The sequence below is a fragment of the Jaculus jaculus genome, chromosome 11 (assembly GCF_020740685.1).
Source record: "Jaculus jaculus isolate mJacJac1 chromosome 11, mJacJac1.mat.Y.cur, whole genome shotgun sequence".
In the NCBI taxonomy this organism is placed as follows: Eukaryota; Metazoa; Chordata; class Mammalia; order Rodentia; family Dipodidae; genus Jaculus; species Jaculus jaculus.
Window position 1 is genome coordinate 111229097 of NC_059112.1, and position 14666 is coordinate 111243762.

The following is a 14666-nucleotide window of genomic DNA, read 5'->3' on the forward strand; positions in this document are numbered from 1 at the left end:
TGTGACTAGTGAATTGGAGGAGAAAATGGAAAATTAGTTCCCAAGCTCTGAAGTCTGAGAAGAATCTTTTGAGGACACTGACATGTCCTGAATGGGGTGGTGGTGCTTCAGACAAGTGCCCACGTTTAGGATCGGTCTCTGGGAAGGCGTGCTGAGAATGGTCTCTGTCCAGTGAAATCAGGGCTGTCCCCTGTGTCTGGCCAATGCAGAGTCCCTCACAGGTGCAGAGAAAGCTGAGGGCCCCCGGACTGTGCATCCTGGTGTCTTTCCTGGGTCATGGCCATAAGGGGCTGCTGTGACCCCTGGTGCCTGCTTCTCAGGTGGTCACCTGTCCTTTCAACCAGGTGTGTGTTTGTGTGGTGTGTGTGCATGTGTATATGTGTGTATGTATGTGTGTATGCACGTGTGTGTGTATGTGTGTGCATGTGTATGTATGTATGTGTGTGTATATGTGTGCATATGTGTGTGTGCATGTGTGTGTATGTATGTGTGTGTGCACACGCGTGTGTGCATGTGTGGTGCATATGAAGATGCTCCAGCTCTGTGACTCAGTATCCCCAGCTGCAGGATCTGGGCTGAGCCCCCAGTGCCTGCAGAATGGATTGGGGTAGGTAAGTGCAGCAGAAGACAGCTCCCCGGCCCTGACCCTAGGTGAGGTTCCAGGACACTGTTCCCACTGGTGTGTGACCTTGTCATCCAGGAAATGCTTTGGCATCCCTGTCTCTTGCAGGTGGGTCTTGGTTTGCTGCTGGCTCAACCTTTCCCCTCCCTAGGCATCCTTTAACTCATCTCTTAGGCTTTTGAGGTTGTTCCATCTTGGGAATCATGGCCCTGACCACCCCCAAACTCAAACGGTATTGGCTCACCTACTCACTTACTGACTACTCACCTTTTGCCAGGTACTGGGGTCACAGAAATCTTAGGGTCTCAGTTTGAGAAACACTGAGATACACATGAGACTACATAGTGAATCCCAAGTCAGCCTGGGCTAGAGCGAGATCCTACCTCAAAAAACAAAAAAGCAGCTGGGTGTGGTGGCACATGCCTCTAATCTCAGCACTTGGGAGGCAGAGGTAGAAGGATTGCCATACGTTCGAGGCCACCCTAAGACTACATAGTGAAGTCCAGGTCAGCCTGGGCTAGAGTGAGATGGTACCTCAAAGAAAACCAAAAGAACAAATTTTTAAAAAAATCATAACACATTTCCCTTGGGTCATAGGCTTAGTAGAGGGTCCTAGGCCCACTGGATCTGGCTCAGGTGAAGTGTGGGACACAGAGGTTGGGGGGCTGGTGGGGTGCGCTGAGACAAGCAGGGGGTGTGGCTCAAGGCTGGCTGTAAGCCCCAGGGAAATGCAGACCAGATGAGGTGGGCACAGCAGGGAGGGAGTCTGGGAGGGTCTGCAGCGCCACTTGTCAGAGCTGAGCTTCAGTTGTTCCCACCCCCTGAATGCGCTGGTTTCCACTCCCCATGCTAACTGGGCCAGGCTTCTGAGGCCCATGCAGGGTGAGTAATTGATCCCAAAGATGTCAGATTGCAGAAGAGCTTGAGGCACAGTGAGCCTGGAAAGTCCTCATCCTGTCTCTGCTCTCTTCCTCGGCAGGAGGTCTAGGACACATACCTTCTCCAGTCAGGTCCCTCAGGGAGAAATGGCTAGGGAAAGGCCAGCAGTTCCAGCTTCCAGCCACAGAAGGGGACTTACTGGACATTGAGAGCCAGATGTCCAGCCTGAGGGAAGGAGGCTGGGCTGCTGATCCACTCAGTGCTGGGGGAGGCCAGGACCTATCAAAGCTGGGAAACGAGCTGGGATGTAGCTCAGAAGGTAGAGCTAAGCCCTGATTATAGTGTTCATGAACTGGGTATGGTGGTGTGTGCCTGTGAGCCCAGCACTTGGGAGGCAGAAGCAGGAGGATCAGAAGGTGAAAGTTTTCCCCTGCTACATAGTGAATTTAAGGTCACGCTGCCATATAGGTGATGCTGTGTCAAAAGCCAAACTAAGCAAAAAGATGAGAAGCAGGGGCTGGAGGGATGGTTTAGCAGTTAAGGCATTTGCCTGCAAAGCCAAAGGACCCAGGTTCGATTTCCCAGGACCCACATTAGCCAACAAGGGGCGCATGCATCTGGAGTTCGTTTACAGTGGCTAGAGGCTGTGGCACAGCCATTCTCTCTCTCTCTCTTTCTTTCTCTCTGATTGCAAATAAATAAATACAACTTGAAAAAAAAAAAAGAAAAGACGAGAAGTGAGGGCCCAGCCTGGTAGCTCTGGGGCTCCTGCTTCCCTTTGGAGGAATGAAGGGGTGGTGGTGACTTCTAATGTCACCCTTCTGAACACCATAAGCTTCTCTTGCAGGTCTCAGGTGGGGCCCCCAGGCAGGTGACTTCCTTCTGGGGAAAGAAGAGCACTGAGCTGGCTTAGCCAAGCTACCAGCTGGATTTATTCTGTGTCCTCAGGGCTCTTTGGACTTCCCCTGCTGTCTCCACGTGGATTTTGGCTATACAAGATAAGGGTGCCGGGGGGCAGAAGCACCATGGTGACCCCCTTCTGGGTGGGCCGGGAGGGATGTGAGGGTCAGGGGCCACCTTCACCACTTCCTATTTCTCTATTTCTCTTCACCCTCAGTGTGCCCACCTGTCAAATTGAGGCAAGGGGGTAGGGGGGAAGACATGGTGTTGGCTTACTTTGTCACCAAGACGATGACTTCTGTAGACCAGCTTTCCCCTGGGAGGCTTCCTTTCATGTCATGTCACTCATCCAGTCCTGCTGTAGCCATGGGTGGTGTCAGGAGCCTGGCACTGCTGAGCCAGTCTCTCTTTCTAACTTTTGGATTTTTTTTTCAAGGTAGGGTCTCACTCTAGCACAGGCTGACCTGGAATTTACTACATTATCTCAAGGTGGACTTGAACTCACAGTGATCCTGCTACTTCTGCATCCCAAGTGTTGAGATTAAAGGTGTGTGCCACCATGCCCAGCTTTAAAGAAATATATTTAAAATATCCAGACTTTAGAGCCAGGCGTGGTGGTGCACAACTTTAATCCCACTCCTCAGGAGGTAGAGGTAGGAGGATAGCCATGAATTTGAGGCCGGCCTGAGATTACATAGTGAATTCCATGTCAGCCTGGGCTAGAGGAAGACCCTATTATGAAAAAAAAAAAGGATATAATTTGCAAGCAGAGAGAAAGAGGGAGGGAGGAAAATAGGACTGATGGATACACCAGGTCGTCTTGCTACTGCAAATGAACTTCAGATACATGTGCCACTCAGTGCATCTGGCTTTATGTAGATATTGGGAAATAGAACCCAGGCTAAGCCAGGTGTGGTGGCGCATGCCTTTAATCCCAGCACTTGGGAGGCAGGTAGGAGGATCACCATGAGTTCAAGGACACCCTAAGACTACATAGTGAATTCCAGGACAGCCTGAGCTAGAGTGAGACCCTACCTTGGAAAACCAGAAAAACAAAAACAAAAACCAGGCTGGCTTTGCAAACAAGTGCCTTTAGCTGTTGAGCCATCTCCCCAGCCCTAACTTTTATCCGAGTTAACAAAGAATTGAAAACACAGACTCCAAGAAGAGTAAATTATGAATTGTGAGGTTTATTTTAGGGAGAATTAGGATATAGGGAGAAGACTATCTGAAGGGCTCAACATAGAAAGGAACTCCTCCCTTGCTCTGCTGGCGATGGGGCGTGGAGATGGGGAAAGCTTTTGTCTCCTGGGAAGAACCCTCCTGAGACACAGATGCTCACACGGAAAGCAGAACGCGAGAACCCCACCACGAGGTCCCTTTCACATGAGAGATCAGAGGGTGAAGAAGTAGTAGGGGGCTAGAGAAATGGCTCAGCTGTTAAGGAACTTGTTGCAAAATTTAACGACTGAAGTTTGATTCCCCAGTACCTGCAGAAAGTGGCGCATGCACCTAGACTTTGTTTGCAACAGCTAGAGGTCCTGTCACACCCAGTTTCTCTGTCTGTCTCTGCTTGCTAATAAGTAAGTAAATAAAATAAAATATTTTGTAAAATAAGAAATAGGGAAGCCGAGCGTGGTGGTGCATGCCTTTAATCCCAGCACTCGGGAGGCAGAGGTACGAGGATTGCTGTGAGTTTGAGGCCACCCTGAGACTACATAGTGAATTCCAGGTCAGCCTGAGCTAGAGTGAAACCCTACCTCAAAAAATAAAAAAAGAAAAAGAAAAAGAAAAGAAAAGAGATGGTTTAGCGCTTGAGACGCTTGCCTGTAAAGCCAAAGGACCCAGGTTCAATTCCCCAGGACCCACGTAAGCCAGATGCACAACGTGGTGCATGCATCTGGAATTTGTTTGCAGTGGCTGAAGGCCTTGGCATGCCTATTCTCTCTGTCTCTTTCTCTCAATCTCTTTCAAATAAATAAAACTTTAAAAAACAGTAAAGGGTTCAGAGCTTAAAGAGATCAAACATGTAACAAAGCAAGAAAGCACCCCAAAACAAGGCAAGAAGCCAGACAAGAAGAAATTCTCCCCTGCTGGTTGGGAAGGGGGAGAGCTAAACAGAGGCCAGGAAGCAAGAGGAGAGTGAGTGAGGAGAGACAAGAGATGTGCGCATGGACACACACACACACACACAGGTGTGTAAGGGAGAGACCTGATTGGTTGGTGGACTCAAGAAGCTGACTGAGGAGGGGTCAGCCCCCAGGTGTGGTGAGCTTGTGCAGGAAGCTGCTGCGGGGCGGGGGGTGTTGTAGCTTGGATGAGACTGTATCGGATGCAAGTTCTGGTCCTGCCAGGGCAGGCAAGGTGGCATCTTTTTGTGCTTCTTTCCCTGGAAGACTGCCTATAAGAAGGCTGTCTTTCAAAAAATATTTTAAAATATTTATTTATTTGAGAGAGAGAGAGAGATAAAGAGACAGATATATAGAAAGAATGGGGTGCCAGGGCCTCTAGCCCCTGCAAACAAACTCCAGACACATGCACCACCTTGTGCACCTGGTTTATGTGGGTCCTGGGAAATTGAACCTGGGTCCTTTGGCTTTGCAGGCAAGTGCCTTAACCACTAAGCCACCTTTCTAGCCTCTTAAAAAAAATTTTTTTTTTGTTATTGTTTTTTTGGGGGCAGGGTCTCGCTCTAGCCCAGGCTGACCTGGAATTCACTATGTAGCCTCAGGGTGGCCTCAAATTTATGGTTATCCTCCTACCTCTGCCTCCTGAGTGTTGGGATCAAAGGAGTGTGCCACTATGTTCATAGTGAATTCCAGGTCAACCTGGGCTAGAGCGAGACCCTACCTGGAAAAACCCCAAAAAATTATTTTTATTTTTATTTACTTATTTACTTATTAGAGAGACAGAGAAAGAGAGAAAGAGTGGGCGTGCCAGGGCCTGTAGCCACTCCAGACACATGTGTCACCATGTGCATCTGGCTTTATGTGGGTACTGGGGAATCAAACTTGGGTCCTTAGGCTTCACAGGCAAGTGCCTTAACCCCTGAGCCATCTCTCCAGCCTTAAGAAGGCTGTCTTGCTCCTGTTCCTCTTCCACTGTCCATCACCAGTGCTGTAAGCCCTGCACTCCAGCACAGCTTCCATGCACTTGTGTCTGGCCCGCGTGTGTGTGTCTTTGGGGTCTGAGCCAGGAGAGGAGATGAAGGTCTGTGGTTCAGTGAAGGCTGGCTGAAACCTCGACTTGGCCCCGTGTGTCAGCCTCTCTGGGCAGGTTAGAGGTGAGCTGTGTCCCAAAGAGGTTGGCAGGGCTGGGCAGAGAAGTCCCCTCCCTAGGCCCCATAGGCTCTGCCTCTGTTGACCTAGTTCCCAGCTCTCCCTTGGAGTTGTTTGCTCAGCTGATCTGCCCTGCCTTGCCCCACCTCACCCTGTACTACCTGGCTGTCAGGTGTGGCCTGGGGACACCTCTCTGGTTGCCTGGGCCTGCCTGGGCTGGGTACTCAGGATGGGGGGCAGGCAGGGGGCTGTGGCCAGCCAACTCTCTCTGAGATTGGATTGTGTCAGCCCTCCCCTTGTCCCTACCAGGAGGAGAATCTCAGAAATGCTACCTGTTGGCCTGACATCCTAGAGTCCCATAGGATCTGGAAGGTCCCAGTGGCTTAGGGCCTTGGGACAAGTCCCCCAGGCTTATCAGAGCCACAACACTAATTTTCTCAAGGGCTCTGCTGCTGGTGGTTTGGCATTCTGAGCTGGGCCCAGGTGCGTGGGAATTAGCAGAGCAGCAGCCAAAGGCCAGGAGGAGGTGTAATTAAACGGCGGGGTGGGAGAGGGAGGCCAGCTTTGTCAGCTGCACTTGTCAATAATAATTGATGGCCTAATTCACGGTCAGTGGTTACAGCACAGAGGCCTGTGGGGACAGATCCACGCTGCCCCTGCCTCAGGAGTCCCTGGTCAAGGTTGGGGTGCAGCAGTGTCAGGAGAGGTGAATCTGATGGGCAGGGTTTGACGGGTCTCCATGGAGGTGGCACTTGGGGTGCATGGACACTGAACGGCTGGCAAAGAGTGTTATGGCTGCCCCTGCCCACAATGACCACCATATTTTCTCTTCCCAGAGAAGCACAAACTGGGGCAGTCTGGCCTGCAGGCTGCAGTCTAGGCTCACGCTGGGCTGGCACCCAGCACTTTAGAGGGTGGGGCTCAGCGGGTCACATACTGGCCATGCAAACAGGGACCTGAGTTTGCATCTGTGGCAATCACGCATGCGCCACCTGGCTAGGCGAGCCTGCTGTAGTCCCGGTGCTCAGGAGGGAGTCGGGGGAAGGTGGTCCCGGGGTAAGCTGGCTATAGGTTACCTGAATCAGTGGACTCTGGGCTCAAGTGAAACCCTGCCTCCATAAATAAAATAAATAAAGAGGGGCTGGAGAGATGGCTTAGCAATTAAGACAATTGCCTGCAAAGCCAAAGGACCCAGGTTCAATTCCCTAGTACCCACGTAAAGCCAGATGCACAAGGTGGTGTATGTGTCTGGAGTTTGTGGTGCCTTGAGGCCCTGTTGCACCTGTTCTCTGTCTCTCTCTCCTCTCAAATAAATAAATAGAGATCAAGCAGAGCAGACCCCAACTTCAACCTCTGTCCTGTGTGTGCCCTCACATACACATGCATGCATGTCACACATAAACAAACACGCATACATGCACACCATGTGCCAAATAAAACACCATTATGGTGTTTTTGCGGGGGAGGACCAAGAGGTCTTCTTGGCCTGGGGCTTGTGTAGGGGAAGAAAGGTTGGTCTCTAGTCCCTATTCTAGTAGATGTGTATCATGCCCACTTAGCTGTTTCTCCTGCCATCCCCCAGGAGCCTGATGCCACGTACCCTGGATGGGCAGGTCACCATGGAGAAGACCCCCAGCTACTTCGTGACAAGGGAGGCTCCCCGACGCATCCATAGCATGTCGCCGGCTACCAAGCTGATCGTGGTGGTGCGGAATCCAGTGACCCGGGCCATTTCTGACTACGCCCAGACGCTCTCCAAGACCCCAGGCCTGCCCAGCTTCCGCGCTCTGGCCTTCCGCCGCGGCCTGGGCCCTGTCGACACGGCCTGGAGTGCCGTGCGCATCGGCCTCTACGCCCAGCACCTGGACAACTGGCTGCACTACTTCCCCCTGTCACACTTCCTGTTTGTCAGCGGCGAGCGCCTGGTCAGCGACCCCGCCGGGGAGCTGGGCCGCGTACAGGACTTTCTGGGCCTCAGACGCGTGGTCACCGACAAGCACTTCTACTTCAATGCCACCAAGGGCTTCCCTTGCCTCAAAAAGGCCCAGGGCAGTGGCCGCCCCCGCTGCTTGGGTAAATCCAAGGGCCGGCCTCACCCCCGGGTGCCTGAGGCTGTGATCCAGCGCTTGAAGGCTTTCTACCGGCCCTTCAACCGCAAGTTCTACCAGATGACTGGCCAGGACTTTGGCTGGGACTGAGGACGGCCCCGCCAGCCCTGCCCCAGACACCCAGCAACTTTAATTTATGTCTGTCCACCTGGCCAGGCAGGCTGCTACACGTGCTGACTAGAGCGGATATTTAAGAAATAAAGACTGGATCTGTAACTCTTGCACTTGACCATGAGGCTGGGGGTGGAGCCGATTCTGTGTAGTGCTGATCATATGCTGAGAGCCTCCCAAACTCACGCTTACACACCCTCAGTCACATGTCACAGATGAACACGTGAGGGTCAGAGAGGTTAAAGGCTTGCACACGAACACCTAGGTAGGGCCTGTCCCCAGTCACTGTTCTCAGCACTGAGGAAACTGAGGCCCCAGGCTCCCATTCTAGTTGGTTTAGCTAAATGGGTGTTCTGTACCCATGACCTCAGGCCAACCCATCCCTGTGCCCAGAGGGTTTTCCTGGGGTATATTCCCAACAGCTACCAAACTGTTTCAGGGGAGCCTTGCCTGCCCACCAGGCCATGCCTGCCAGACACCACGTCCACATTACCACATCTACTGTCCAGATCTCCTGCCTTTATCCTACGCTCCCTACCAGGGCAAGGTGAGAGTCCCTGTGCCCATCTGCAGACCAGCTGCCAGCTCCTACAAGAGGCCAGATTCAGTAGGCAGAAGTGCTCATGTTCCATGGGGACACGGGCCCCTCAATAACGAATCCCCCCACCCCCGCTCTGGCCACATTCTGTCTGCCAAGGTGCCCGCCAGCTTCCCTGACAGCGACCTCTGAAGTCACTTAAGTCCAGGCATGTCTCATCATTGGCACTGTGTCCACAAGCACTGCTAATGGCCTTTTATCCAAGGCTGCTCCTTGGGTCTCATGGTATGTCTTTTTTTTGAGGTAAGCTCAATGGACTGGCCTTTGTTTTTTGTTTTTGTTTTTTATTTTTAAATGAGAGAGAGAAAGAATTGGTGCATTAGGGCCTCCATAATAATCGAACCCCAGATGTGCACCACCTTGTGTGGATGTGCAACCTTGTGCATGCATCACCTTGTGCGTCTGGCTTATGTGGGATCTGGAGAGACAAACATGGGTCCTTAGGCTTTGCAAGCAAGCACTTTAACCGCTAAGCCATCTCTGCAGCATGGTGTGCCTTTAGTCCTGGTGTGGTCTTTCTCCCTCTGAACTACTTGCGGCCACTCCCTATGCTGGAATTGGTGGTGGTGGGGGAGGTCACAGGCAGTAAGTGAGAATTGGTACGGGTGGGGTAGTCTGTGGACGTCCATCCTTCGCTGGCTGTGGAAGTTTACTGGGCAGCTGTGTGCCCAGACATGGACGGGAGGAATGCACAGCCTCCGCCCCACTCAGACTGGCATGGGCGAGGAGACAATAACCACGTGAGGAGAAGACTCACTCCACTCCAGAACTGTTGGATGGTGCCTGCTGGGTTTCGGGGCTCCATCCCCAACTTCTGTATGGAGGGAAGGAAGGAAGGAAGTCAGGACAGCCCTTAGCTCCTGGTTCAGTTTCTGCCCAGTCCACACATTTCTTTTCTTCCTGGACACACGCCCTTCTGGAGTCTGTATGGTCCCAGCGTCCACACCATTGCTCAGCCCTTCTTTTGTCCTCCTACTGGAGGGATGTCTTCAGAGGATGGCAGATCACCCGCCCCCACCCCCCCACTACTTCTTGGATGAAGACCAGATGCCTTGCCTGTGGCTGCTAAGGCCCTCTAAAGCTCTCCCGACCATGGCCTGCCTGTTTCCCTCAGTGCCACACTCGTGCCACCCCGGCCCTGCCAGTTCCACCCGGCGGCCCAGCTCTCCCCCAGCCTCACTGGCTTTGCACCTGCCGTGCCCTCTGCCTGGGGTGCCTTTCCCAGCCGATGGGGCGGATGGAGCTGGGCAGCTATGCTTCCTCCTGGATGCCCTGGAGCCCACCATGGTGACCATTTTCACCTCCTTGGTGTGTTCTTGGGTGCAGAGCTGGTAGAAGGGGCACTGGTGTGCCTGGGTCCAGGGCTCTAAGGGCAGCCTCTGGACCCAGCGAGGAGAAAGCCAGGCTGTCTTGTTCTGCTCAGCCCCCCACCCAGTGGAAAAGGCCTGAGGGCCAACGCCCAATTTGAGGTGCCCAGTTGTGCCTCAGAACACACTGTGGGCAGATGTGGTGGGTCCTACAGGCTGCATGGGGGTGGGGCTCCTTGGGGGAGTCATCAGCCTTTAATTAAAGTCTCTGAATCGCTTCCCCAGCTGCTCTGTGGGTTTTCCATGTTGGAATGTTCCAGATGGAGTGAGAAGTGCTGATTCAATTACCTTCTTCCTGTCCTGATCAGTGGAGGAGCCTGGGATCCCTGCTCTGGCCCTCAGCCACACAGGCATAGAGTGGGTGGGAACAGGGCTCCTCACAGCTCTGGGTCCCGGAAGGGCCTTGGAGAAGCCCTTGTTGGACCTGCCTCACCTTACCCCAGCTTTCTGCCACACCTGGTCCAGGTAGTGAGCACTTGGTGGGGTCAGTGTCCTTGCTCTTGCCTCTGTGCCTGGTAGACACGAGGACTGGCAGACACTAAGCAGACTCTATGCTATGAGCACCCAGGCTCAAGGGAAGCATGGAGGGGCCCCCCTGCACCCACTCTCCTCACTGCCCAGATGGACGTTCCTCATGCAAAGCCTCATCCTGGGAAGAGACAGAAAGCGCTGGCATCTCACCCACCCTCCTCACTTTTCACTGCCTTGTTGGCTTGCCAGACCTTGGGGATGGGGGAGGGCGGGATCTGGGAGCTCTCCAAGCACAGTAGGGCTATCCCTGCTGACCCTGCGCAGGGGGCCCTGTGGCTCCTGGTCCTGTGTGGCCTCTGTGCCCAAGGCTGGCTTGACTTCCTATGGGCACAGTGGGTGGGGCTGAAGGATCAGAGGAAGGTGGCCAGTGGCTTGCTGTTCCCTTTCCAGGCTCCTAAGGGGGGCTATGCAGGGCAGGGATAGGAGAGGGAGGGGGAGCTGGATCCAGTACCCCTGGATTGCTTAGGACAGCACTATGAATCTCTGAACCCTAGGGTTAAGGCCTGATGATCTTCCTGATTTATAATATGGTTGGTCTCCATGAGGCTTGTGATGGACAGATCTGGGTCAAGGGGCCATCCTCGAGCTATTGGAGGGACTGAACCATGGGTCAGAGATAGGCCCGAGGGACTTCAAGTGAATAGAATCCTGTAGCCTCCAACCCACTACCTCTCTTGGCTCCCTGGTCTTGAGCCAGCCTTCCCTGGGCTCCTTTCTGGGTTGCATTTTCCAAGGGGGTTTTTGGAGCACCTCAAATAAGCCGAGGACAGGGTAAGGACAGTGTGAAGGCTTTTGTCTGGACAGCCACCCATGGCGCTTTCATTCTGGGACATCCGGTTATTCCTGTGGAATCTATGTAGGGTGGAACGAGGAGAGCTGGAGAGATGGCTCAGTGGTCAGAGGCGCTTCCTTATAGGGTGGAATGGGGACTATGCTACCATCGATTGTTGTTTGTTTTTGCAGGACCTTCTGGAAGGTTCCTTACAAATTGGCCTTCTTCTGAAGCCAGAGAGTGAAAACTATAGGTTGAGGTAAGGTAGCCCTGGGGATAGTTTTGGGCAGCCAAGAACCACCTGTCGGCTCAGCAAGGCCCATGCCAGGACCTCTTCCTGCAGGAAGGCCCCTGCTCCTGCAGCCTAGTCCTTTGTGCCTTTCTCCAGCTCTTGGGTCCTAGGCTTACTTATTCTCTACTTCCTGTGTCAGTTAGGAGGCTGGCAGTGGAAACCTAGGGCCAGGGTCTCTTGTGGGGTCTCAGACGGGCTAGTCTTCAGACTTTTTTTTTTTGTTTGTGTGTGTGGTTTTTCGAGGTAGGGTCTCACTCTGGTGCAGGCTGACCTGGAATTAGCTACATGGTCTCAGGGTGGCCTCGAACTCATGGTAATCCTCCTATCTCTGCCTCCCAAGTGCTGGGATTAAAGGCATGTGCCACCACACCCAGCTCCCTTCAGACATTTAAAAAAATTATTTATTTATTTGACAGAAAGAGGGAGAAAAAGAGAAAAAGGCAGGTGGGAGAAAGAAAATGGGCATGCTAGGCCTTTAGCTACTGCAAACAAACTCCAGATGCATGGACCACCTTGTGCTTATGTGGGTCCTGGGGAACCAAACCTGGGTCCTGTGGCTTTGCAGGCATGCATTTTAACCATCTCTCCAGCCCTGACTTTTTTCTTTCAAATTTTTATTAACAATTTCCATGATTATAAAAAATATCCCATGGTAATATCCTCCCTCCCCGCACTTTCCCCTTTGAAATTCCATTCTCCATCATATCCCCTCCCCATCTCAATCAGTCTCTCTTTTATTTTGATGTCATGATCTTTTCTTCCTCTTATGAGGGTCTTGTGTAGGTAGTGTCAGGCACTGTGAGGTCATGGATATCCAGGCCATTTTGTGTCTGGGGGGGAGCACGTTGTAAGGAGTCCTACCCTTCCTTTGGCTCTTACATTCTTTCCACCACTTCTTCTGCATTAGACCCTGAGCCTTGGAAAGTGTGATAAAGATATTATAGTACTGAGCACTCTGGTCACTTCTTTCCAGCACCATGATAGCTTCTGAGTCATCCAAGGTCACTGCCATCTGAAAAGAGAAGATTCTCTACCAAAAGTGAGAGTAGCATAGTATATACATTTAGCCAGACAGCAGCAGACATTACACCCCTAGGGCTCATGACTACCCCTGTTTTAAGTTTTCAGTATCAGGGATGTATTCTCTCCCATGGAGCAGGCCTCCAATCCAATTAGAGGGCAGTTGGTTTCCCCCATTACAGACGTGCCACTATTGTACCTCTTGGCTTATTTGGCCTGACTGACCAAATATAAAGCTTTCAGTGTCAACTGTTGAGTATCTTCACTGGTGGTATCTCTTTCTCCCATTGAACTGCATGTAGAATAGCTTCTTCCAGCTTTCTGTCAGCTGGTCTACATGGAGGAATTTTTTTTTTTTTTTTTTTTTTTGAGACAGGTTTCACTTAAGCCCAAACTATCTTTTTTTTTTTTTTTTTTTTTTTTGTTTTGTTTTGTTTTTCAAGGTAGAGTCTCACTCTAGCACAGGCTGACCTGGAATTCACTATGTAGTCTCAGGGTGGCCTCGAACTCATAGTAATCCTCCTACCTCTGCCTCCCGAGTGCTGGGATTAAAGGTGTGCGCCACCACGCCCAGCAGCCCAGACTATCTTCAAATTTACTGCAATCCTTCTACCTCAGCCTCCCAAGTGTTGAGATTAAAAGTGTGAGCCACCATGCCTAGTTAGGGACTGGCCAGTTTGACCAGGGCTGGAAGGCTTTCAGCACAGGCTTATTGCTGGTTGTTTGGTATTTGGAGCTTGGTGATTCAGGGTGGGGGGCTTTAGTCTGTCATGTGAGAGTTAGGTAAGGGGTAGATTCAGCGAAGGACTTGGAGGTCAGGGTAGATGGAAATAATGTTTGGTCTGTAATTAATGGATGCCAAATAGGTAAATAGAGAACCTAAGAGGAGGTAGGCATGGTAGCAGTGCTGCTTATAATCTCAGCACTGGCAGGATCTGGAGTGTAAGGTCATCCTCAGCCACACAGGTAGTTCTAGGCCAGCCTGGGCTACAATGAGTCACTTCTCAAAAACAAACCTCAAAACAAAATAAACCAGACCCTTGCTAAGCTGCGTACAGCAGCAAGGCCTGGGGACTTGTGTCAGATTGGAACTGTGCTTTGGTTCATTTTGGGTCCGCGGTTGCATGGGTCAGCACAGGCCCAGGGCCTGCCAGTGGGTGGTGCAGCTCCTCTATAACACCCAGCTTCAGAGGCTGTCCGGCTTCCTCCCCAGGCAGCGAGTTCAGGGGAGAATGCTGGGCAAGCTAGGGACACAGCCTGCTGGGCAAGCTGGCCTGTGTGAAAAGTTTGCTTAAGACCTTAGGTGAGGGCTGGAGAGCTGGCTTAGTGGTTAAGGCATTTTCCGCAAAGCCTAAAGACACAGGTTCGATTGTTCAGTATCTACATAAAACCAGGTGCACAAAGGAGCACATGCACTTGGACTCCATTTGCAATGGCTGGCCTCCCCATTCTCTGTCTGTCTGTCTCTCTCTCCTCTCTCTCTCTCTCTCTGTTTGCAAATAAATAAACAAATAAACAAACCCTGGGCAGCTGTCCAAGGCTCAGGGAACCCTGCAGAAGAGGAGGTGGAAAGCAGGACCGTGAGAGCCAGAGGATGGGCGGAGCGCTGCATCCAGACGTATCATGGCTGCTGCACTTGCAGCCTCACGCATATTGAGCCCGTCAACATTCCATCATGGATTTTGGAGGAGGGCAGGAGGGCTCCGTCTCTCCCTGGGGCGTTATTGGTAGTTAATGGTTGCTAGGGTCGGGGAAACATTTTCTGCAGTGGTTTAGCCACTGATAGGTTGCATGTGCTCTGGTAAAGAATTCCCCGACTCGGGCTCATGAAGGCAACCCTAATTAGACTTAGTGGGTTACACGAATGAACAAGAAAGAGCGACGTCAAAGTAGAAGAGGGAATAGCTGGGAAGAAGAAAAGGTACAGTGGAACGGGGACGGGGAGGGATGACGAGAGAAGGGAAAGGGATTATAATCAAAGTACATTATGTACATTTATGAAAATTGTTAATCAAAAACCCTGGGCTTGGGCTGGAGAGATGGCTTAGTGGTTAAGCGCTTGCCTGTGAGGCCTAAGGACCCCGGTTTGAGGCTCGATTCCTCAGGACCCATGTTAGCCAGATGCATAAGAGGGCGCATGCGTCTGGAGTGCGTTTGCAGTGGCTGGAGGCCCTGACGTGCCCATTAT

The 14666-nt window shown here is 52.0% G+C and overlaps 1 protein-coding gene across 1 annotated transcript; it reads left to right on the top strand.

Annotated features, from left to right (window-relative positions):
* Positions 1 to 7265: 7265 nt before the first annotated feature.
* On the top strand, positions 7266 to 7990 carry Hs3st6 (heparan sulfate-glucosamine 3-sulfotransferase 6). The gene has a single exon (XM_045130160.1). It carries the CDS (start codon positions 7269 to 7271, stop codon positions 7875 to 7877), a length of 609 nt encoding a protein of 202 aa, XP_044986095.1. The 5' UTR covers positions 7266 to 7268; the 3' UTR covers positions 7878 to 7990.
* The last annotated feature ends 6676 nt before the right edge of the window (positions 7991 to 14666 follow it).